General features: G+C 43.5%; 3 protein-coding genes across 4 annotated transcripts in view; 2 read left to right on the top strand and 1 right to left on the bottom strand.

Annotated features, from left to right (window-relative positions):
* The window catches only part of LOC147198938 (VPS10 domain-containing receptor SorCS1-like), a 93,938-nt gene extending 92,206 nt beyond the window's left edge, over window positions 1-1,732 (bottom strand). Inside the window, exon 1 of the mRNA XM_086121821.1 lies at window positions 1,606-1,732. The gene's annotated coding sequence lies outside the window, so the exon portion shown is untranslated. The remainder of the gene's footprint in view (window positions 1-1,605) is intronic.
* On the top strand, window positions 1,668-15,221 carry LOC147198937 (gamma-adducin-like). Of its 2 annotated transcripts, none has more exons than XM_086121823.1 (14): window positions 1,668-1,856; window positions 2,974-3,118; window positions 4,399-4,550; window positions 6,080-6,160; window positions 6,742-6,891; window positions 7,105-7,248; window positions 7,939-8,037; window positions 8,236-8,409; window positions 9,566-9,832; window positions 11,376-11,492; window positions 12,056-12,145; window positions 12,224-12,347; window positions 13,177-13,269; window positions 13,460-15,221. In XM_086121823.1, exons 1-14 carry the CDS (start codon window positions 1,668-1,670, stop codon window positions 13,687-13,689), a joined length of 2,055 nt encoding a protein of 684 aa, XP_085977949.1. In that variant the 3' UTR covers window positions 13,690-15,221. The 2 variants fall into 2 exon arrangements, with proteins under 2 accessions (XP_085977949.1, XP_085977948.1); XM_086121822.1 differs by having other exon boundaries at window positions 13,174-13,269.
* Window positions 15,222-18,639: 3,418 nt separating this feature from the next.
* On the top strand, window positions 18,640-25,661 carry LOC147198936 (max-interacting protein 1-like). Its single transcript, XM_086121824.1, has 6 exons — window positions 18,640-19,159; window positions 20,126-20,231; window positions 20,786-20,815; window positions 21,907-22,021; window positions 23,340-23,511; window positions 23,597-25,661. The coding sequence occupies exons 1-6, from the start codon at window positions 18,655-18,657 to the stop codon at window positions 23,758-23,760; spliced, it is 1,092 nt and encodes a 363-aa protein (XP_085977950.1). The 5' UTR covers window positions 18,640-18,654; the 3' UTR covers window positions 23,761-25,661.
* Window positions 25,662-25,873: the final 212 nt, after the last annotated feature.

The raw sequence follows: 25,873 nt of genomic DNA, 5'->3' as shown, positions 1-25,873 counted from the left end.
ACGATAGATCAATCACTGAGATCGAAATGAAGCAGGTGGGTGGTTACCCTCAATTTCAGCCCTTGCGATTTGAAAATGACACTTGACTAAACGGTATTTAAGGAATCCAATCAGTGCGTCTGTACTTCTAACCGTCTTTTTCTTGTCTGTACTTTTACTTTAGTAAAGACTGAGCGTTCTTTTCCTCCTTGCCAGTCAGTGAAATCATGAGCTCTGCTTATTTGTGTGATGAAGAGGCGGGGGAGTCAATGAATCACACGAGCAGATGGTTGGAAGAAGTCTTAAAAATAAAACAACCAGAACTGGGAGAAGACTATTTAGTACCTCGCTTCTGGACTGGAGTTGGGACTGTACTGCATTGGTTGGAAGTGTTGTGGCCGCCATTTGTTCGTAGTTTCCGAGGAGGCGTGGTGAGTGGATGAAGTCAGGTCACGTGGTCACTTTTCCTTTTTTCCTTTTTTTTTTCCACCACTCACACCCACCCACTCACCCACATCATCAGCCACCCTCCCCGCCGACCTCCCTCCGTCTCTCCGCTACGCGCGGTCGCCACTCTGCTGCTTCTGGATAGTGTGCGCAATGTATCCACAATCGGACTAAAATACACCTGGCTTACTTGAATCAACCTTTTTGGAGCGTATTCTCTCTTTTTGTGTGTGGGGAGGGGGCGAGAATTGACTCCACGCCGTCCGGAGAACTTTTGAGGTAACTTTTGGGGAAAGTGTTCTCGCAGTGGGTTAGCTGTTTGCTTTTTACGATGACTTCATAGTGATTCTACTGATGATCGAGTTGGGTTTTATTCGGACACAAAACGTCGCTAAAGCTACGCAGGAGAATTTTGTCTTGGGGTACTACGTAATGATAGAAATAGTCGCGGTTGTGATGTACTGTCTGTATTTTTGTGTATCCTTCCACCCCCACATGCAGGCAGCCCCAAAGGTGCTAACTGCTATTCAAAGTGGCTCATTTACAAAAATGGGGGGGGGGGGGCTCTTTTTGTTTACTGTTAACTACTCTTGGCTTAAGAATGCAAGGCGCTTTCCCTCCCACCCTATTTGTTAAAAAAAAAGGGGGCGGGGGGGGTGATGTAGAGTGTTGAGAAATCCAAGGGATAGTATGATGATGACTTCCATTTTGTGGGACTGTACTCTTGTTTCCCAACTTTTATCAAAAGCAAGGCAAACACAAAGTGCACCACCAAACAAAAACACATCAAATGATATACTGCACCTTCTGTTTTCGAGGGAACAACATTCAGTTTTTCTGCCTGTCAGGGTAAATCGCTGGCATAGATAGTTGAACAAATATCTTATATGAAGTGAATTAATAATGTGGTGAGAGTGGTTAGCACATCTGCCCCACAGTTCTAAAGTTTGCATGTGACGGTAGTCAAGATAGATAGCCATAGATCATTTAATTTTTTACAGATCAAGTGAAACGATCATTTCCTGCAGCACACCTGATGATCTCTCACTGCACACTAATGCAGTTGGAAATTACTGGTTTAAATCCCAGTTGTTACATGAGTCATCATTGCGCCTGTTGCCTAGACAGCCTGACTGTGAAAAAGCTCCCGTATTTGTGTGGTGGTTTTTTTTTGGGTACCATTGTCAGATTCAAGAGGAAGCGTAGGAGGCGGGCGGTGATAGAAGAGGCTCTGCTGGAGGATGAGTCTGGTGGAGGTGAGGCAGTTGGCAGGCTCACTGACCCTGTCCCTGTCCAGCAATGACTCCAAGGAACGCTCCTGCGAGACCGACCCGGACAACCTCCGCAGCCGAGCCATGTCTCCAGACCTGAGGCAGGACTTCAACATGATGGAGCAGAAGAAGAGGGTCACCCACATCCTGCAGAGTCCAGTATGTAGTCCGTAAAGACAGTGTGAAACCCGTTTCACCTTCTGGTCATAACATTAGGTACACCTGCACTTATTCTGAATGGATTCAATATATAAACACATTTTTTTATTCCGTTTATCCTGCTCAAGGATCTGGAGCTTATCTTGACTGACTTTGGGCAAATGTCAATTACAGAGCACAGATAGATTAAAAAAAAGTTTCAGGCCTCAGCTAGAAAGCAAAAAAACACGCCAGGAAAAGCCTACTAGAACATCTGAACTTTATTTGAGGTTAATCAGAGGCACTTGAAATGATGGGCCGATTCCCATTTAACGTAAATTTGAATCCGAATGTTGAACGCATCCACTTCCCCAACTATTATCAGCGGGTGCGTCTTTGTGCAACCACATTATTTCAGTTGTTTACGGTTCACTTGTGTTGTGCAGGTTATACGTCACATTCATTCTGGAGAGACGCCATGATCACAACATGCACAAAGTCACACACGTCTGCTCCAAGCTAAGTTTAAAGTAAACAAGAAGCTGTCGCGTCCACTGATGAATACAGAGATTGTCTCGGTAGTCTCGCCCCGTATGAAAATGTTCATATGCATGATATTGCACATTTAGAGCCATATGAAAAATGAGTGGTATGGATATGGATAGTCATTTAAACTGTGCATTTAAAACGCATCCCATGAATCAATTCAACTTTGTTGAACGTCGCATTGGGCTACAAGATGGAAAGGAAGCTCGGCAGCTCTGTTCAAGGAGGCACAGTGAACACATGCCAGCTGAGTGCATAGAAATAAATCGAGCCCACGCTCCTCTGCGATTGCGTAACAGGCCCCAACAAGTAGAACTTATCTCATCGCCATGGTTACGGCGCTCGAATGAAGCAGAATGCTGGCGCTGGGCTGACAAGCACATCGCGGCTCGGAGATTCGCAGGCCCCCCTGCATGGGGGAGAAAGTAAAAAAGTCGGGCTAAAATAACAAACAGCACCGCCGTCGGCCCATGCGGCGCTCGCACAAAGAGCTTTTTCTCGATTTGTGACTTGTAATAAGAAGAGCGTATAAATGAGCCGCAGGGATTACGAAGCTCCAACACAGTGTAATGACTCTGGCTTGGTTTTGCAGGTGTTCAAAGATGAGCTGGAAGGCCTGATTCAGGACCAGATGACCAAGGGCAACAACCCAACAGGTCTCCTGGCCCTGAGGCAGATAGCCGACCTGGTCATGGCCAGCACGGTGGGAGGGGCCGGGCCCTTGACGTCACCCATCAGTGAGTGCTTGTGCGCTCCAAATGAATGTGCTCGTTCTTGTCAGCGTGAAACAGCAGAAAAGTTGTGGAGGGCATTGTCAGTGTTTCCATGAAGCAAACCCGCATGACCGCCCGAGCAAATGAATCGCAGCACTTTGGAAAGCTAATTACGTTAGCCGAGTTTCTGGGGGCAGCAATTGCAGGCAATTGTTTATGTGACTTTTATTGTGGAAGAAGTCCGAATGTCAGCATCTATATCAACTAGCGATAAGGAATAATAAGCCATCCATTTTTTGGAGTTGCTTAAGCGTGTCTTAAAGCAATGGTCCCATAACAATGGCAAAAAACAATGAGGATGCAGTTCAAAGTTAAATGACCATCATTTTTGTTCTTTATTCTTTACATTATGCACAAATCTCGTTTATTGTGCAATAATCTAATTGTAACGTGTATTTGTTACATATTTTGATGCATTTTTATGCTTTAGAAAACATTTGTGCCTGAATTTTGAGGGGCCTTGGAACGGATTAGGGCATTCACATGGGAAAAGCCTCTACTACTTTTTCTTGTTAAGAAATCTCTTCCGGAACCAATTAATTTTGTAAGTAGAGGTACCACCGTATAGCCTATTTAAAAAGGAACCTATTTACTGTAAAACTAAGCACACCTCAAAAAGAATTGCACAACCCTGTATATTCAAATACAATAATTCTTTTTTGCCGGTAGTTAACTCGCTAGCTTAATGCTAGTAATCGAAACTATGGAGCGACAAGCCCAAATTAGCACTAGACATGGGGGAGGGGGGGTGGTACCTTCAACTACAGAATATTTACACACAATTGCTGTAGTAACAGTTTATATAACAATACTAAAAAACATATCTTCTTCCTACTCTGTAAAGAACTATTTATTCTAGTAAAGTTTTCTACTTCCTTTTTTTTTTTTTGCCTCTGGGCCTCATGTTTTAATGTCGGCTTCTTTCAGCTGAGATCACCTTGTTTGTCTTTAAGTTAAACGCCTTAATGTTAGGAAAATGCCTGTGAAGTCAAAGCAGGTTTTGCCCTTTTAAAAAGCTTAAGTGCCTGTAAGAGATGGCATCGTTAAATATCCTTATATGGCCGCACGGTCCAAAATATCCTCGCTGGGAATTTTTGGAAAGCCTTTTTTTCAGGTTCACATGCTCCCCGAGGGAGCCTTTAACTTGATCAGCGGTGAAGGCAAAGCCTGTAAACATCCTTGTTATGTCTGCAAGTGTAGTTAAATGCAAACTCCTTACCGGATGATGTGTCGCCCCGTTGCAGGCTTGGGAATGGTGTCCCCCATCAATGACTTGTACGCCGCCGAGTCGCCATCCTTTGCCAAAGGCGAGAAGCCGAGCCGCTGCAAGCTGGCCAGCCTCTACAGGCTCGTTGACCTTTTCGGCTTGGCTCGTTTCACCTGTTCCTACATCACCGTGAGTGTTGACATCCCCTGCACGTCTCTCCGTCTTCATGAGATCTTCTCCGGCACCACCATGAAGGCTTAAAGGGAGATGCGGCGTTCTTTTGTGTGCATGTGTGGGGTTTTTTTTTTTTTCCCCCTCCACACATTCAGAACATCCAATTCATGCTCCACTAGTTGATTTACTATTGCGGGGTGCGGTTCTGTCTCAGGCCATTTCCTGTTGATGATCCTTTGCTATTGATAACGATTCATCACATGTGATGGGTATTGTCACATTATCTACGTAAAAAAGGGAGAAAGGAAAAACAGAAACGGCCGTCCTGCTTTTGAGACATATTCATATCCGTGTTGGATTTTTATTTTTATTTTTTTTAAGTTCTCATGTGGCTTTAAAAAAAGGCATCTGGCGTTCTTCAGTCAAAGCAGACAAAGAAAATAAAAACAGGACACTTAAATTCCACTTCTGTGCTCCACCTGAAGTTACGCTTTTTGAGGGGGCGGTTCTGAGCTTTCGTTACTATGGCGACCAGTGACGGGGCGAGAATGTTGAAGCTTGGGGAGCCGCGACCTGTAGCAAAATTGCGCAGAATCTGGAGGAGAAGGGATATAGAAAGAGACCGGGTTGGGGGGTCGGAACAGAATGATAGACATCTTCATTTGTGGGCGCAGCCCTGCAGTGCCAATTAGTGTCGCCGATCTGTGTATATTGTGCATGCAGTGGACACACCGCCGAACACAAATGTACCCCGACCCGGTGTTGACAATTGAAGCAAATACTGTTGGCTAATGTTACCCTGCGCCGAGCACTGCAGATCTGCTTAGTCTGGCCGTGAAAAGAAAAGAAAATTTGTCGAGTTGTACTTTCGGAAAACGCAGAACAGCTGGCTAACATAAAAATGCACTTGGTTGTTTAATTTCACACTTGATGGGCGAGGGCAGGCACTCCAGAGATGCAACCGTTTGTTCCAAGTAATTAAAAAGTCAAGTGCATCCCATAGTATGTCCTCTTTGAGGAACTTAAGTGAATTTAAAAAATATGCTTTCGCTCATAAAATAATCTCATATAACAGAGCAATGACAGATTCTATTGCAATTTATTTTTCAAGGGGAAAAAAAAAAGCACAACGCGATCAACAGACGGATGGATTTGGCGTCACAGACGTCGTGCCCTTCCTGTTTTGAAACGTTTTTCTCCCTCGGAATTTATAGAATATCGACGTATCTAACGGAATTAGAAAGTCTTTGATGAACATGCGATGCAGCACCCGGAAATGTAAATCTCTCTTTTCAAAGGCAACTGTGAAGCTTTGCACATCTCCTTGCCTTCAAACGTTAAATTACTTGACCTTCAGACGGCAACATGATGCATATTTTACCACGCTATATAGAAGAAATATACCACCGTCGCTCACTACCATTTTTGAGCACATAAAGGACTGCTAAAGTCGAAGAAATAATTAATGCTTTCTGGATTTCAAATACTCTGCCGCATATTCGAAACCTGAATGAGGTTAGCTCGCGTTTTTCTTTTCATCTCAGGTGCGTGTCAACAAGGAGCAGGACCATGTCCTGATCAGCCCAAGAGGTCTGTCTTTTGCCGAGGTCACCGCTGCCACTTTGGTAAGTGAATCGAAATTGTAAGTAGTAGGAATTAAACAAAAGGCAAAAAAAATAAATAAATACGCCTTTTGTTGCCACGACGACCGGGATTTTGATGATGCTTGCGACTTTGTTGGGGTCGAAGTGCAGAGCAGCGACGAGAAAAGTTTTACTTGGGTGCAGTTTCACACTCGACGGAAGGGCAGGCATGTGTCTACCCCACTACATTCATGGTCCAGTGCCGCTGTAATCGGGATTTTTAAGCAATTGAGTCTTTACAGTCTTAACTATTGACTGAAATGCCCTCGCATGTGGGAAAGGAGAACGACAGTCGCCAATGTACTTTTCAGCCGCTCATTTAGATCACTAAAACCCAACGTGCGTGCTCGCGCAAAAGCGCCTGTCGGCCACAGCGCTCATACGTTCAATGTGATGACATGTGCAAGCACACCAGGCCCCGCCTCTTAAAGGCGCATGCAAGATAGACACTATATTTGGCTCTTTTTCCCTCCATTTTATGCTTTTATCATTGTTCACTGTGTAAAGGCATTTCAGAAGCCAAAATACATCCCGTTTTGTTTGACGCTGAGGTTTTGTTTCAGGTGAAAGTGAACATGATCGGCGACGTCGTGGACCAGGGCTCAACCGACTTGGGCATCGACCACTTTGGATTCGCCCCTCACGCCGCCATCTACGCCATGCGTCCCGACTTGAAATGCATCGTCCACGTCCACACGCCCGCTACGGCTGCCGTGAGTCGACCGCGCGGCTAAGCTACCGCTCAGGGGCTCGCCGTGATGCTCTTTAATGTCGTTTTTTTTTTTTTTTTTGCCATAAACTTTAAAGCCAGGCCGTAAAATTCACAGCATGCGACGGACGCGACCGGCAAGGCTTTTTATGTGACAGCACAAACGTGTCTCTGTTTCGACGCGGTGGCGCCGACGCCGTGTTGTTTATGCTCACAGGTGTCGTCCATGAAGTGCGGAATCCTGCCAATTTCCCAGGAGGCCTTGCTCCTCGGAGACGTGAGCTGCTTCGGTTACCATGGCAGCCTGGATAATCAAGAGGAGAAGGTGGAGTTTCAGAAAGTTCTGGGACCCACTGCCAAGGTACTGTCAAGTTGAGAGACTCCATTAGTGAAAGGGGCTTTTTTTTCCCCCCACAGCTTTCGACAGCTGCTTTACCTCTCCAGTCACACCAGGTACACCTGCGCCATCTAATGAGATCCATTACAAAGAGCTCTGTCGAGAATTCTGCCTTTTGGCTACCTTATTTTTCTTTCAGTCAGTTCAATTTCTACACTACTCCCACCTGCAATAATAAAAATGCCACAGGAAGTGAGTATTTGCGATACAGGTCTTTTAGTACCTAATCTCGGAGCATTACGAGCTGTATCTCATAAAAATACTTTATTTTTGTCATATTTTGAGTTATTCTCCATCATATTAAATCTAAATAAAACGACCAACCGCGGCTCAGATTCGGGAAAAAGGTGAGCGGTGATTGTTTGTTACCTGAGGCCAGAGAAACGGCAATGTCATTTTCGGGCAAGAGCAAGTGGCAAAATAGCTGCCCCCCTGAGATGAACAACTTGACTCATATTTTACATACACGATATTAATCATAATGTCGTGTTGAAACTAGTGGAGGTGCATAGAACACATTGCTGTTAAGAAAATTCGGGGTTGACTTCATCTTTTCGACTTAGCTTGTGGACGTAAAAATTAAAAAGTCCTCATATTACAAATTCAACATCCGGTTTTCAATTGGGTTTAAAGAATTTCTGTTGTATTTTCCAGGTGATGATGCTAAGGAACCACGGGTTGCTTGCTTTGGGAGAAACCGTAGAGGAAGCCTTCCACTACATGTACCACTCACAGCAAGCGTGTGAAATCCAGGTACATTGAATGACGTCATGACAGCACAGTGAGGGACGCAAGTATTTGGACAGTGACAGAATTGTTTTGACGTATGCTCGCTTGGACTTACCTCGCGACTGTTTTTTTTTTTTTTGCTCAAAATGTGGCCTCCACTCTCATCAAATCGATGTCTTCTGTGACATGTTACCAGTTCATTGTGGTCCGACTCGCTTTTAGGTGCAGGCGCTGGCGTGCTCGGGCGGCGTGGACAACCTGCTGCTGCTGGACAAAGAGAAGTTCAAACCTCTTACGCAGGGAGTGGCCGCTGCCGGGGTGCCCGTGAGCAACGATTTCAAGTGGAAAGTGGGAGAGGCCGAATTCGAGTCCCTGATGAGGATGCTGGACAACCTCGTGAGTGACTCTTTTTTTTTTTTTCGCCGGGCATATTTAATCCCACCTAATGGTCGGTTCCATCTGTACTCGTGCGCTACTGATGGACGGCCGAGGCAGTTGAGCGGGCTGCAGCTGCGGGAGCCGTCCGCCCTACCCTTCGCAGGCGTAGGCACCAGATGACAAAGCTAACAGCGGGTGGAAGCAGCCCAACTAAGCGACCACGCAGTCGCTTAAGGGACTAGATTTAGCGTGCCCTGTTGCTGCATGGGATTTAGTGACTGCTCAAGAGACTTATCGATGCCGTCGGCATAGCCAACAGCTCAGGTGGTTAGTGGATCGCGTTACGTCCTGTCGCATGAAGATGATTTATCACTGCAGCTGTGGAAGATGACACACCGTCTACCAAAATCTCAACTGTTCACATCGAAAGTAGGAAACCGACTCCATATTTTCATTTTCAGCCGTAGTTCAAATGGCCAGACGTCCCTTACAGTGTACAAAGGACATAAGGAAGGAGCAGAGAATATTGCGAGAATGATGCGGCAGTATTTCAAGGTATAAGGTCGTTGAAAAAGAAAGCGCTTATCACAATGTAGACACCCTTTTTTCTGATCCGATTCAATCTACACAAGGCATATTTTGAATATTTTCTACCACACACATTTCCTGGTACATTAGAAATGTCAGGAAAAATCCTTTTATGTTTGACCGCATATCTCAGGGGTGTCAAACTCACTTTAGTCGCAGGCCAATGTGGAGTTACGGCTTCCCTCGGAGGGCCGTTATGACAGTGAAACCACAAAATGATTAATTGTACACAACAAATGAATAGATTGCTATTTTTCAAATCAGTCCAGTCAATTATAATAATTTGTTCAATTATTCTTGCAAACTCTCAACAATATTTATTACACATTACAATTTGACATTTCGGGAAAGGTTTTAGCAAGTTGACACGCATGATTTGCTTTTGCGGGCCACATAAAATGACCTGGCGGGCCGGATCTGGCCCTCAGGCCTTGAGTTTGACACCTGCGCTATAAGTGGTGTTTTCAATATTCCGACACGTGACGGCAGTTTGACGAACATCCCTGTAATGACTTTTACACCGTTTATTTGTGAAAGGCCTTTGAGGGAATAACCGGCCCGACGTTCAGCTTTGGTTTCTCCGCAGGGATACAGAACAGGCCACTCGTACAGAAACCCCATCGTCCGAGAAAAGCCCCGATCCAAGAACGACGTGGAAATCCCCGCCACAGTGTCCGCGATCCCATCAGATGACGACGGCGAGGCGGCGGGCCTGCGTAGCCCCTTCAAGTTTATGGCGCAGAGGCAGCAGCGGGAGCGGACGCGCTGGCTGACATCGCCCAACAGCTACTTGAGGGTGAACGTGCCCGAACGCTCGCCCAGCGGAGACGTCAGCCCCAGAACCAAAACGATGGTGAGTGGAGTCTACATGCATACCTTTTGATGAGGGAGTTGGGGCACGATGAAGCAGCGGGTAGCGCCTCTGCCTCCCAGTCGAGAGGTTCTGGGTTTGAGTCTTGGCTCAGGCATTCCTGCGGGGAGATTGCAGGTTGAAGTAGAGTGTGCGGTGCAGAAGTAAGCATGCTACATTTGATTTGATTTGAGTCTTACGCGGGTGAAACATAAATGTTGAATAAAGTATTACTCTTTCCCCTGTTCCAAGCCATTCAATTAAAAAAAAAAAAAAAAAAAGAACAAAAATGATCCCCCACCATACAAAAATTCCAACAAAGGCCCATTCAGAATGCTAAAGAAAAGAGCCTCTCTGCCTCCAAAAAGCTTGATTCAACGCAGTTACTAAAAGAAGCATCTTCCCTTGAGCTTCTTCGAGTTGCATTTTTGTTCAACCCTTTCTTCACATTCAACTGTCCTTGAATGAACTCTGGTTATTTCAGTCAGGATTTGGCTGAGGTAGATTTCTGTCAACTACATTTAAATTCCCTCTTATTCTGCAGAATTCTGCTTCTTTCACATTCATTTCGATGAATCCATCATTCCTGTAATATCCCCCATGGGATGTTGTCAACTTTGAAAATTCCTTGGGGGGGGGGGGGATTCTGACTGGAATGCTTGCCTCAACAAATGATGTTTTGTCAGTGCTTTTGAACACATTTGAGTGCAACAGACTGCCGGGCTCTCTCACCTTCAGCTTTTTCAATCTCGTGTGAGGGACGTGAAGTAAAAGGCAAGTCGGCAGACCGCGTTGACCGAACAGGACAATAAAATGACTTCAAGTGGAGCAGCCAGACCATTGAGAATGCCAATAACCAAGACGGGAGGAAACAAAGGCGGGTGAATCGGACAAAAGGTGTGAATGAGCTGTCTTATTTGGCTGCCAGCCAGTTTATTGTGTACGTTCGCCCCTCACCCGCTGAAAGAGATTCCAGCGACCCTCACTCACACAGTGAGAAAGAAGCACGACAGAAAATGGACTGATGAGGTCTTTTGGATTAGCCTGCCATCTTGTGGACAACTGTGGAAATTCTGTATTGTCTTCTCATTAGGGTGAGCTGTACACACAGCACTGACCGGTTGGCAGAAAATCTCAGGGCGCCTTCAGCCAAACGAGCTTTCAAACTCACAGTCAGACAATTTGGAATTTTTCACGAACCAAACAAGTATGCTCTCGTTGTGGGAGGGAAAGTGGAGAACATGCAAACTCCACACAGAAAGCCAAGTGCCAAGATTCGAACACAGAACTTTCGCAGCTGTGAGACAGACTTGCAAAGCACAAAATATAGGAGGGTGGGTTGGAATAACGCTTCTTGTGTTTTTTTTTTTGTGGGTTGTTCCCCCCCCCCCCCCCCCAAACACCTCTCAGTGTGTCGTCTAATTAAATCGATTACTCCAACAGCGACACGGCTGAACTAAAGGAGAGGCAAAAATGTCTTGTATTTAAAATGGAGCAAACACCAATTACCATTGTGCAGCTTTCAAATGATTTGTTTGTTTCTCAGTGGATGAAGTCATCCGAACCGGGCAAAAGCATCGGCACCCCCATTAAGATTGAAGATCCCAACCAATTTGTGCCCCTCAACACTGATCCCACAGAAGTGCTGCACAAGAGGAACCGGGTGAGTCATTGTGCAGCATTGCCCAAGTCGTTGCTTAGCAATTTTTGAAAACAGAAACAAACAAACATTCGGCAAACAAGAATCTACTTGACTTAATTTCAAACAGACATCAAGAGGCAATCCCATTACAATTTTTTTTTTAATGTTGTGACAGCAAGCTAAAATGACTCAGGCGGTTCATGTTATTAGGCTAAAGAAATACAAAATGAGAGCACTCACCGGGAGCTGCTGTCGGCCACAACTCTGTCGGTCCAGATGCTCACAATGCAGACTAATCAGCCAAGCCAACTCTAGCTCTGGATGTCAATCACTAGGCCACGCCCCTAAATAGGTACATATGAATACAGTGCGTTCGGTAATTGCATTTCATTAGAACGGCCTATTTCTACACATTCTCTCTTATTATTCTTTAGTACATTTCTACAACACATAGCCGTTGTTATTGATTAAAAACGTAACAAAAATTGGAAAGGCATTTCCATTCATTTCAATGGGGGAAACGGATTTAACGTTACAGACATTAAACCCAAAGTCAAACCGCCACTGTCACTCTTTTAATTCAGATAAAAGAGCAGCACAGAGGCGACCAGATGACATCCGGTCCCAAGTCCCATTTACTGGCGGGCATCGTTGTGGACACCATCCCAGGACCAGTGAGTGCACATTTTTTCTTTGGTTGTTTTGTGACGTTTCCTCCTCGCGCAATCCGACACTCTCCCGTTCTTGTGCAGGCTTTCATCATGGAGGATGAGGAACACACTCGCTCGCTTCCGCCCAATCCTTTCAACCATCTGACGGAGGAGGTGCTCGAGGAGTATAAGAGCCTGGTGGAGCGGAAGCGACTCGGCCAAGACGGTACTTATTTAAAAAAAGAAAAAAAAATGTCCACCTGCTGTGTTTTTTCCACTTCAAAGTGTGAGTGCGCACAAGAAAGGATTGAATTGGTCTCATATACAACAGGAGTGTCCAAACTTTCTTCATGTGCTTTTCTTCCTGTAGCATTTCTATGCAATTCAAAATCTTAGTAGGGGGTTGCCAAAATTAATCCCGTTTTTCCCCCTTCGCCAATGCCGCAGGACACTGAAAAAAATGGACGGTGGGTCGCAAATGACAGGCAAGCCGTAGTTGGGATCTACAACGATTTAGTTAGTACAGGCGAGGCAAAGCGCCCATTTTTGATTTAGCACATGTCATAGAAGCTAACTCAATGTGCTTCAGATACTTACAAACAATAGGCTACGGACAACATTTAAAGGCAAACAAATGGAAGACATTAAAAAGCAAAGTAGAGAAATTAAAAGGAGCTTCTAAAACTACTTGAAAAATGTACAGAACAAGAGCATGATTTGGGGCGTTGGGGAGTGGCGATTATAGAAATGTTCTGAAAGCATCGTTTTAAAACTGGAATGAAAAGAATTTACACGTTGAGCTAACTTCTGTTTGCATCGTATTCCTTTTGTGTGCAGCGTAACAGCTAAATGCTGCTTCACCATGTTTGCTTTGAACTCTGCGCTCCACGAACTGACCTTAGTCTGCTAGCATTTCTTTAAAAAAAAATCGAAGCCATTCTCCGATCTGTAGACCAGTAGCACTATTTAAAAATCTATTGTACGTTGTGACGGCTGGATTGTGATCATATAAGAAGGTGATGAAAATGTAAGAATTCACGTGCTGTTTCCAGAAGACGAAGACGCAACGGATGCGGACGAGATGACCACGTTCGATGGGTCCACAATCTCACTCTCGCTCTCTCCCATCATGACACCAACCAAGCTAGGTAGGCCAACAACCACCCAAAGGCGTTTTCCAGTGTCGCCATGAATGTATATGAACGCAAGATTGTATGGGCATTTAATCGGCAAAACTCTGGACGGTTGTTATTATTTCTGATATCGGTTGAGTTTTGGATCTCGTGAGATGATGTTTTTTTCTTTTTTATTTTCTGATTGTGCTGCACTCACCAACAGACTCGATACCCAACGGGAAAGACCACTTGTCCGATCCGGATGAGGACTTGAGCCTGGAGGTTTCCAAGTTGAGCGCGAGCGCTTCGGAATCTCTGGACATCTCCACGGGCCCTCAAAACGAGACCCCGGAGTGCCAGAGCAAGACAAAGAAGAAGAAGAACAAGTTCCGCACGCCTTCCTTCCTGAAGAAGAGCAAAAAGAAGGAGAAATGTCAGGCGTCGACGCATTAACGCCAAAAACAATCATTTCGGAATGCAAATGAGGGGACGGAGATAAACCAAGATTTGAATGCTTTTGCGTTTGTATGAATTGGCGTCGGAGAGACAAACTTGTGAAGCTCTGAGGATTTTTTGCCTTTTTGCACAAATCCCTCGTATGAATGTATGGAAACGGGCGCAGCCGCGGCGTAATGATTGCCGCTAGTATACAGTCTGCGGCCTTCAAAACAAGTACGATTTGTATCTTAAAAGACGGAAGCGATTATAATCCCGTGTTGCTCTGTCACGGGGTTCGGGGACCTTCGCTTGACGGGACAATCGTGCCTCCCCAAAAAAAAAGATTGCGAAGGAATTATGGTCAAAAACTTTTATCAATTGAGAGCTCATTTTTAAATCATATGGTTTTACTCAGAAAATGAAGGTATTTGGTCTCGGAATATTTCGGCTTAGTACTAAATTTCATGAATCTTTTCCAATAATATGCCAATTTGATTCTGGTGAAGTTACAAAAAATATAATCGACTTAGTTCTCGAACAGTTATGTCTTTTAAAGTTGATATTTTATTGTCAGCAATTGAAAACAATTTCACACTTATTTTCATCCAATCAAAAAAAACAAAAAAGAAATGCACGTGTTATTTCAACAGAGTTGTCTGAAAAGTTAACTTTTTTTTTAGTTTCAAAATTAGTCTATTTTTCTTGTGAAATTAAAAGTACGCTGATCAAATTAAAATGTTTTCCCATTTTAATATGACTATTTCAGTCTGTGTTTTATTCTTAACTTCTCAAAAATATTTGTAGTCTAGCCAAATTAACATTCAACTTTTAAAACTTTCTAGTAAGAATATTTCTTGATTCTCCAGTATTTCTTTTTTTGGCAGAATAATTTTTTATGACATGGAGGGCTGAAACATGCAGTAATATCATATTATATATATATATATATATAAACCAAAGAAAAATCTTAATTTCCTGATGATTAAGTAACAATATTTATAACAAACATTTGCTCGAGTGTGTCATAAATGCATTTTTTCGGGAAAAGGTACCCCAGCCCCCGCTTTCTATTCTCGCTATATTACATAATTGTGTGCTGTTGTTCAAATGAATCCTACTAACTAAAAAAAAAAAAAAAATGTGAGGAGCTCTATGAAGTAATACTTGTCATACAATATGCTGCTTTATTGTTCTGACGAAGTGTAACAAAGCAACGAGGCTTTTGTTGTTGTTGTTTGCAGTACAATGTGAATGTGTCGACCCAAAGGGAGCGAGTTGGTTTTGTAAATACGTTTTTGTTACACTAAAACTATGAAACGTTTTCAAATGTGACAGTACAATCCTAATACAGTATGTCGTTTTTAACAACTCTTTTTATTCTTCTTCGTTTTTGTTTTTTTATGATGATTCACATGTTCTGAGCAGGCACTGTTATTTGTTTGTGTGCGTATATTTGGACACGGTCATACCACTTTTTGAAATGTATTTGGTGTTGGTAAAAAATGCAAACACATGCGGTATGAAATAAAGCTTTTGAGAAAGACGGGCGGCAGCTTTTGTCACTTTTTGGACTGCGGATGCTTGTCGTCGTTGAACTCAATTGTCATAAAATATGGATGTTTTTTGAAAAAAAAATGCTTTAAATGTTCATGCATATTCTCGGAGAATAAATACAAAATATCATCAAATCTGATATTTTGCCTGTCAAAATTACACATTTGTGTGATAGGATTTTGATACAAAGTGCAGTTTTCTCCTCATATTACAATTAAGCTCTCCTAAAATTCAACACTTGTCTCGTAATTACAACATCATTCTCACAAAAAGTGAAAAATTGCTTTCTCTAATTTATTAGTATTATTTTTTTAAATTGACACGTTCTGAGCCGGCAGTGTTTGTGTCCTTACGTTTTTCCATTGTATTACTTTTTCAAGCATATTTGATGCGAATAACTGCGTAAACGCCTCGAGATAGAAATAAAGCTTTCAACAACTCTTTTTTTTTTTCCCTCTCTGATGTTTATTTTTATTGATCTTTCCGAAGCCCCCTGAAACAAATGTGGAGTTATAATTGGCCGTGCGAGGCGGTATAATCGGCCCCGTCGCCATTATATGAATGGCTCGTTGTCATGGTAATCCAACTCAGAGGGGTCTGCGGAGACAAAGAAGGGATTTGGTGTCTCCAACAGGTGTTCCATTTGGGGAGAGGGGGGAGGTATAGAGACCCCCCCCCCCTCCTCCCCCGCCGCCTATGCACAATATGACATAAGGTAGAGATACGAACACCGCGATGCAATTAAAAGGAAGCACATATGCTTTTGAGGATCGCACGTTTCCTTCTGAGGTGCTTTTTGCTTTAGTTTGGGGGTTCGAAAAACAACGTCGGGGACACTTGAGGAGGACAAAAGCTGCGTAGGGAGCAGGTGATGCACGTCTGGACGCTTGGGGGGGGGTGTGGGTGCAAACGCCGCCGTGACCTCGGGGCAAAGTGCAACCATTGTCTCCCAACAACAGCCCAACAACAAGATAACGTCTGGAGAGCAGGACCGGAAACATCAAGTTGTGTGCATAGTTTGACGAGTGCACGGTGGATATAAAAAGTCTGCAAGGCCCTGTTCCCATGCCTGGTTTTTGTCATATTAAAAAAAAGAGGGAGAGAGACGGTAATATGTAACTTCGACTATGCTGTAACCTGTATAACTCACAAAAAAAAAAGGAAATATTTTGAAAAGAAAGCGAGTCGATATATATACATATAAAAACGGAGATAAGGTGGTTGCATAAGTGTGCACACCCCCGTGTTTACAATCAGCTACCTAGATTTTAAAGCGCGTCTGATTAATCTTGAATTCAGTTCACATTTTCTCGTAGGATTTTCCTGACATTGCTTTTTATTTCATTTTATTTATTTGTTTTTGGACCTGAAGCAAATTGGGCCGTCTTTTTATTTCACAATTGTACAACTACAGTATCGCAGTTGTTTCGTTTTCCCCCCCCCCCAAATGAGTTGTACAAGTCATAAGCCTGATTAATGATTAAAAAAAAACAGATTTATCTTGGTCTTATTTGTTCATATATTTAAAAAAAAGGCATTCGAACAGGGGTGTGCAGACTTTTTCCTCATTAACAAAACACAACAATTTTGGTTCTTGTTTTTGTGGGAGACCGAAACAGATGAACGGCATCCCCATTCATTTCAATGAGAGACAAGTGTCTGCTCCCTGACAAGTTCCCAAAATCACGCGCACACCAACTTTGACTTTGCCTAGTGTGTGATAGTCAAGCCACTCTTGTAATCCTCCAGCTTTTCAGATTACTCCACTTGGGGTCACACATTCTACAGCCGCGCTGCGACGGGCCGCGTGTGTACAGCACGCAGTACCCGACCAGGCGTCTGATATAGACCAGCACTCCCAAGCACCCAGCACACCCCCCTCCTCCCCTTTCAGAGAGGTTGTCACTCTCTCACAGGCGTCCGTTACAGGGTGGGCCACATCTGCAGCAGGCCGGCCATCTGCACCTATTGTCTGCCCGCCCGGGACCGCCACGCATGGCTGGCCTCGTAAAGACCCCCAGAGACGAGACAACCCCCTCCTATCCCTACCCTCCGACTACCTCCCTGTCCCCCTTCCTCGGCTGGCAAAAAGATGACTTCTTAATCACTAGCCGAGTGTTTTGCAAAGACACGAGGAAGGCGCGTTCGAGGTGAGTTGCTTGGCAATCAGCCGCAAAACGTTCGGCCTGGGTTCGAAGTTGACGCGACGTGGTGTGGAAGTGCTTTTATTGTTGATTGGCTGGAGAAGTCACAAGGGGCGGGGGCCAAGGGGGAGAACGCACCCCCAAAAATGACTCGAACACGTGACAGCATGGGAAATGAAGCAAAAGTGAAGAATGCTGTCAGTGAGTCGGCACATCTTAAAATGTCTTTTCTTCGTAAACTGGTGTCAATTCATTGAGTAGAATTTGTTATTTTATAACATTTTTGTTGTGTCAAGCACATTGAGTTGTCTTGTGCTATCTAAATAAAGCTGCGCTGCCTTGCCTAAACACGAAATACTACGGAATTATTTAACACATCAATAACGTTGTGCATAAAGAATAATGAAAATAATATTGTAATATGACAATATACCGTCATTTATCATGTTATCGCGAGAAAATGGACACAATCTGAGAATATGTTGCTGAAGGCGGATATAAAAAGTCGACACGTCCCTGCTCAAACGGCAGATTTTCACAATGTAAAAATGAGACCAAAATAAGAAACTTAATTGAAAACACATTTTAAATCATTTTGAGAGGCGAGAAGAAACTAAACAGATTAAATAATGTGGTTGCACAAGTATGCACCCCCTCTCTTAACTGGAGGTGATCGTGTTCAGAATCAACCAATCCCATTCAAACTCACGTCAAAGAGAAGTCACCCAGTATCTGACACCATTTAAAGTGCCTGCGATTAATTCCAAACGAATTTCAGATGTTTTAGTAGGCTTTTCCTGGCATGCTTTTTTTCCCTTCTTTTTGGCAGAAGACTTAAGGTTTTGTGCTGACACTGATTGCTACTTGGGACTATTTTATGTTACAATTGTGCAGTCTGACGATCTCAATAGCTCCCCCGTTGGAAAATACGTTTCCAATTTGAGTTGCTGAGGTTATGGGTCACATCAATGGTGGCGAAAGTTTTGAGATGATATATTTTGGTCTCATTTTTCTTTACATCACAAAAACCGGGCATTTGAACCAGGGTGTGTATCGTCTTAAGTTGCCTTAACTAGTGAGAACAAAGCGCACTGGAGCATGGAACTTGATATACTGGAACTGGATATACTAGTAGGCTCTAGTAGCGGAATAAACTTTATTAGTCGGAAACAGTCGTTCTACTAATGTGTTGAACTGTCAGACTGGTGAAGGCAAAAAGTGTGCGACAGTAAATAGGGATTACATTGGGTATCGAGGACATGGAATAGACGGCCAAAGCTTGATGTGTTTTGGGAGAAATAAAATGCAAATGATGTTTTGCGATAAATCCAATCCGTCAACTCCACTCCCTTCTGCTGCATTGATCATGAGGATGTGTTCTGTGGCCCAGTTGACAATGGATGCGACGTGCACGCGTTCAGTGGGAGGGATTATCCACCAAGTAGGGCAAGTGGCTGAGGCTAAGGACTGCAATTGCATCCAGCTTCAGACATCCGCTCGTTGCGCACGCGGACGACGAGCCGGGGGCCGCTTCTTCGCCCCAGTCACGACAAATAACACCTCAACCGAAATGGTCAAGTACGCGGGACAACAACGCCAGGACGACGAGCAGAAAAAGCAGGGGCCGGTGTCGGAGCGCGGTGCGTTCAAGGACCCGCGGGATTCGGGAAACGTGTCCGACTGCTCGCTGGGCGACGCGTCGGACGCCATGGATACGTTCATGAAGAACGTGCAAGTGCTGCTGGACGCCGCGCACTACATCGAGAGCGTGGATAAGAACAGCGGAAGTAAGTGGGATATACGTGCGGCGAAGAGATGCGGCTGTGTGCGTAAAGTGAACGCGCCACGGTCGGATCCCGGGGCAGACAACAAAAGAGGCGACGCGCACGACACAACGCAGGGCCGTGGATAACCCTTTCCCCCCTCCCCCTCGCGGTGCCTGCGTCTTGTGGGAGTAATAGCACTAATCATAAATGAATCCAACTGTAAATAGTGAATAGTAAATAGTAAATCATGCATCGCTCTTGATCACAGTTGGTGCGTTTTTTATGTGGTTGTTACGATCTGCCCCCATTTTAAAACGCAGGCCACGAGAGCTAAAGCGCGAGTTTTAATCTTCGTGCATACACGCACGTTAAACCATCAATTTAAATCGTTTTTTTTTAAAACGTGAAATACGACACCAATGGCCTTTTCTGATTAATTAATCATGACGGTGCATCTGCTCCACCTATTTGCTTAAAAAACACATAAAACGACTATGTCCTATTGCTAAAGGTATTGTTGGGTACTTATTATGAATTATAAATACCGGTTATCACTTTCGGGGCCAAGCTTCCTTGCATGTGTTATTCACATGGTTTCCACATGGAACATATTGGAGCCTCCTGATTGGCCTGGCACTCTTGTTCGCCACCACCGTTACCCAATCAGACGTGAGTTCAAGCGTGACGTTGTCGTGGTACCGGAAAAAAAATGCATTTTGGGATTTGTATGATTTCACGCTCTGGCACATAGAGTGAAATGGCGGATGAAATTGTGTATTCCCTCCCTCCCCCATTGTTATTTGGTCTAATATTGAATGTTAATATCGAGAAGGAACATTTGATCACCTCTTACATTGTAAATTTGCTGAGAATTTAGGTCAGGGCACACATGCTAATGCTATTAGATAACTATGTAGGTGGATATGTGTCAGACAGTTATATATGAACTTGTAAAGTCAGATTTTTATTTTTTTTTTAACGACACAGAATGTGAGCATGGTTATGCTTCCACGTACCCTGCCAATGATCTGGCACACCCACAGAAACATCGTAAATTCAACAAGAACAGGAAACTGGACAATATTCACAACAGGTGGGTGCAATAAACAGCATATTACAATTATTAAACAGCCAATGTTCAATACACCAAAGGTAAATGATTTACTTTTTTGAAGAAAAAAATAATCTGTTTAGTCAACTGTGTGTGTCATGTTGTTGAAGGCATGTTTTTTCTTACCCTGTCTAAAACTGAATGAAAATGAAACAACTGGTTATTACGATAATGTAAAAAAGGCAACTTCACTGAACACAAATATAAATGCAGCACATTTGTTTTTGCCCCGATCATGAGGTGAACACAAAGGCTTCTTTCAGACATTGTTCACAAATCTGTGTAAATCTATTTTGTTATATTAGGTATATATTAGATTCTAAATTATAAAATGGATTGCCTTGACATAATAGGATTGCTCGTCATAAATTGTCAGTTATGGTGTATTGTATCATTGCATCAATATTTGACTTTTTAAAAATGTATTTTGTTTCTTTTTTTTCCAAAAAATAATCCTCTTAGCTTTTTTTCTATTATTTGTCTCAGTATTAGAGTTTCAGATTTTCTAATGTTCTACATATTTGTAACCACTGCAGGTCAGCCCACAATGAATTGGAAAAGAATAGGTGAGTAATGAAAGATTAAAGCAAATTTCCTGTATGAATGTAGTTGTTTTTCCTACATATGACAAATTCATGTATTCTGACAAGTCGTGTAAATTGTAAGTATCACCGCAATGACATCCTGAACAAGGACATTGTTGCCCACAGCTTTCAAATTCACCTTTGAAGAGGCGTAGCCTTGAGCAGTGTGTTCACGCCGCCTCGGTTAGTGAGTGACACAGTTCCTGGAGGACTTGCAGACATTTCCCCAGTCAGCAAATGTGCAGCATTTGTTCCCAGACAACACGACTCCTTCCTGAAGCATGCCCTCCTCCCTCCGGTGCGGGACGAGGCGGCCGTAGCTCTGAGCAGACAACAAATGTCAGGATGCGTTTGTGTCCAAAATTAAATGGCCAGTTAATGTTTGCAAAACAAATCAAGTGTGGGGCGGGAGGGAGAGAAATGCTGCTTTGAGAACGATTACATCACAGCTTGACCTATATACAGTACTACATTTTTTCATTATCGGTACTGTATAGTTGATACCATGCATTTTTGTACCTGATTGTACATACAGGAATTATAGAAACCAATACCATACAAAAACGTCCTAAGAGCACACCACTTTGCCACATACATACAGAATCATACAAGATGTGGATTATTAAATACGTGAATAGAATTTGCTTCTTGAACAGTTATGCTCTGACCAACCACTCAGAGGGCAGAACATTCTGATGTCATAAAGGGCCGGCACTCTGGCCCTGTGAGGATGCATTTGAAATCTGGTTAAACAAACAGTCCAGTTGCTAATACAGTTCAAGTTACATAAACCAGCCGAAAGACGGGGGCAGATAAGTCTGACATGGCAACATCGACTGCAATCTGATTGGACAAAAAACAAATTTTAAGATCTTGAAATTGGACGAAATGAACGGCTTGCCACTGCCTGGTGCAGACTCTTGGATCAGCATTAATGTAACCGTATGTTGTTGTTTTTTTTAATTTTGTGCACTGTTGTGTCCATTATTTTGGTTATCATATTACGCTGTGACCGTGACCGGAAAATTAACTTCCTGTTTGTGTGTTTGTGCAACCCTCCCCCTGACCCACAGACGAGCGCATCTCCGCCTATGCTTGGAAAGGTTGAAATCGCTCATCCCTCTCGGGCCAGACTCCAGTCGGCACACCACGCTGGGACTCCTCAACAAGGCCAAAGTGCACATCAAGGTGTGGTTGTATTTTTAAGAAGCGTTGCACTGTCACGACACTAAGAGTTGGATTGCGTTCAATATTAGGTAAATGAGCACATCTCAGGCGATCCAACACAAGAGGGGTTGGGTGGGGGGGAAGAGACACACTGTACAAATTTTTTTTATATATGTACACACACACACACACACACACACACACACACACACACACGTGTATGCGATTTGGTCACTGAGGGGAGTATAACATGGTCATGTTGGCACAAACGATAAAAGTGTTTCTAACTCCATGTAAGCAATTCAGTGCGCAGCTGTAATTTTATCTGTTTTGTGCTGAGGATAAAGAATATATGCATGCGAGTATTCTTATATTGTCTGTCTACATATTGTATTTTCTTCACCGTTTGCACCCGAATAGCCTTTGTGGAATGTGTTATAACATTGCCACATAGATGCTATTCGTGAGCTCATCTTTGGCATTTCCCATTATGCATTAGCATTAAGCTAATGGGCTTGTATCTGTGTGGATGGTGGCATTTAGAGCACATTTATGGCCCGCCACATTGATAAAAGACATTTCTATATACCTTCCTCCAGTTGAGAAATGCTTACATGAGCTTGTACTGGCTGCTCATGTAAGAGTTTCCCATGACCTTCCTGCTGCACACGCTTGCGTATAATCGAGAGTGAATGCATCATCAGCACGCACTTGGAATGTTTTAGTGGTCGCTTTCCTGTTTTGATTTTTGCTTTGTGGAGATTTGAAGCTTTTGTTCTGGGCAATAATAACGGACACAAATGGTTGCATAACGTAACGCAGACGCCATTATGTGGTTTGTCCACTTTGATGAGGTGATTTGCGGTTGAAAATATTTACTTTGGTGGATAAAGCGTGTACAATATGAAGTACCTTTTCAAGTCAACAGCTGGCTGTTTGAAGTCCTCAAAACGCGGTTCCGGTGTGGCGTTCTGATGTGGTTAAGTGTAGAAACTGGAGCAGGTGTGAACAGCATGCAGGGAGAGAACAAAACACACAACCGGCATTATTTCAGCTATGGGAAATAGCTTGATTAGTGCTATTGTAGTCACTCACACCAGAACCCATTCTCTACAAGGCCATTTTAGAGTACTATCGCGAATTTGGCACCCTCTAGTGGTATGCGAAAGAATCACTGAATTTAACTGCACGATATATTGGCTTCAGCTCTTTTGTTTTGTTTTCCCGGGTCCAGCACAGTACATTTGTTCAGAGTGTAGTATTTCCGATTCACGCACACGCACATTCTTGGCCCAATGCGCTCCCCTCACACCTTCTCCTCCTGGGTTTTCCTTTGAAGAAACTAGAGGAGGTGGACCGGAAGAGTCAGCACCAGCTGGACACCCTGGAGCGGGAGCAGAGGTATCTGCAGAGGCAGCTGGCCCAGCTGCAGACGCTCGGCGAAAGGGATCGCGTCCGCATGGATAGCCTGGGCTCCCCCACGGACTCCGACCGCTCCGAATCGGACCGAGGTTAGGATACAGTTACCACTACGTGCCCGGGGGCAACGGCAGCACCCTTTAATGCTTGCGTTTGTCCTTTTGTGTGTGTTTGCAGAGGAGATGGAAGTGGATGTGGAGTGCACCGATTTCTCCCTGGGAGAAATGGACAGCTTGAGTAGCGGCGGGGCCAGCGACCTGGATGACCAGAGTAGCCGGCAGAGCTCAGCCAGCGACGAGGGCTACTCCACCTGCAGCCTCAAAGTGGCCTTCTCGGCTTGAGGTCTGCCGCACTGTGCTCCTCTTCCCCCAACACTACTGTTTTATGGCTTTAAACAGGGGTGGGGAACCTACGGCAGGCGAGACACAATCTGATTCGATTTTCACAACTGCATATCTACAATCGCCAACACGCGGTGAAGTATCATGGTTGGCTAACTTAAAACAGCGTACGGTCGCTAGCGAGAACAAATTGTATTCCACCACGTGTCCAAATTCTAATTTTTTGAATAACGGTAAAATAAACACAAGCACATATTCTCTAACAACCTGCTGTGTGCTACAACTGAAACTGAGTGGTAAGCCATGTCACACGCATTCAGTCGCAGATGCTACAGTACTATATAATGTGAGAATGGTGACCCCAGGTGGACAGAAATAATACCTACACCTCACATGCATAAATAATTGATATTCTATGTAAGGCTGTCACTATCAAGTATTTTTTTACAAATGATTATTGGATTGAGAATGGCTCTAAATTATTTTAAAAAATAGTTATATCATCACAAATGAGCTAATTAATTGATTAGTTGTTGATAAATTTTGACACCTCTAATTCGGTATGAAGCCTCAAACCATAAGTAATAAAATAACCATTTGGTCGCTGACGAGGGCTGACTGTACTGCGCAATAAAGTTTGCTGCTGGGTTTTTTTTCCACACGCAAATCTTTGGCGAATCAGGCCGGAGGAATCAAAATGGTCCCCGACACAAAAAAAGGTTCCCCACCTCTGACTTGAACAATCACCAGCCTACAGCTCCACAAACACTCCATGTCCACCTAAAAACCAGCCTTAAGCTTGACCCCAACCTAAACCTGAATGCCTGTTGTCCCGTGACCAGCCACAATCAAAAAGAAAGGCACAAATGGGTACAAGTCTAATCTTCGATGAATCAAATGGATCCTCTTAGAAAACTGGAGAAAAAAAAGGGGGTGGGGGGAAGGTCACAAATACCAGCTTGACATTTGCTCCATTTGCCTTTAAAAAAATGTTGCCCTTTTTCTTTGGAGGGCTGCGACGTCTGCATTCCAAAATGTGTTTGCAAACACAAAATCTGCTTTTAGTCGTCGGAGCCACAAGCATCAAATCTCTACACCTTAGTTGTTCTAATTTATTTTGCATAGTATTTATTATTTTTTGCTATATTTAATTGTGCTGCAACTTAAGTGGTGGGAAGAAAAAAAAAATGTTGAAAATGACGTGACCTCCCCTTGAAATGCATTGCAGTGTCAGAACCTGTCATCTTTATTTTGACCCCCATTTTAAAAGTCATAAGCTCTCCAGGACTTGTCTGAGCACAAGGTGAAAAAGCAATAAAACATCTATTTATTTTTTTAACGTCGCTTTTGTCCGTCCATAAGCTAAGGCGATTCATGTCCAACTTGGAAGACTAGTGATTTAAGTTTAAAAAAAAAAAAAGTAACAGAATTTCAAAAGCTACAGTGCATGTGTGTTGAATGTTGTAATGAAAAAAAAAACAATGTCTGTAGCATGAACAAAACACTTTTTTTATTGGATTTTTTTTAACGTTTAAACGGTCACCCGTTGTTGCACTGTTCCAAACCATCAAGGACCACAATAACGATGCCCATTTTCATCCATTTTCTCCCCTGCCAGTGAATCCATCAGCACCAAATTGTGTCTTAATGTGGGTGTATGACTCTTGCACAAGTCCCCGATCACCCCAACATCTTTGGGGAAATGTATAAAATGCACTATAAAAATAGGAATTGTGTTTGGGGGGGTGGGGGGAAAAAAAGCACAGCCCTGATGTTTTCTAGTGCTTGATTAGGGATATTTTTTTTTTTTTTTTTGCAAAACATGCTGCTGGTGCCCTACTGATACTTTGTAACGGTTCCTGACGACACTCCCTGGAATCTGAATAAATCTCTTCCACCAACATGTGCCCCAATTGTGTGTTGAACTTGAGCCGTTTTCCATGACGTTTGTTCCTATACTAGATGTAGATTGACCGTTTTGGCTATAACTATAAAAGCAGTTTAAAAAAAATAACTCGTGTTTTTATCTCCAACGATTTAGTTGAAAAATTGAAAATACAATTTCAAATAGTGCTCGCCGAAAAGTATAATTGCCTATATTTTTTAAGTTTGT

Source organism: Hippocampus guttulatus, chromosome 10 (assembly GCF_054856545.1).
Source record: "Hippocampus guttulatus isolate MCC_2025c chromosome 10, RoL_Hgut_1.0, whole genome shotgun sequence".
In the NCBI taxonomy this organism is placed as follows: Eukaryota; Metazoa; Chordata; class Actinopteri; order Syngnathiformes; family Syngnathidae; genus Hippocampus; species Hippocampus guttulatus.
This window is presented reverse-complemented; position numbering and strand designations above follow the sequence as displayed.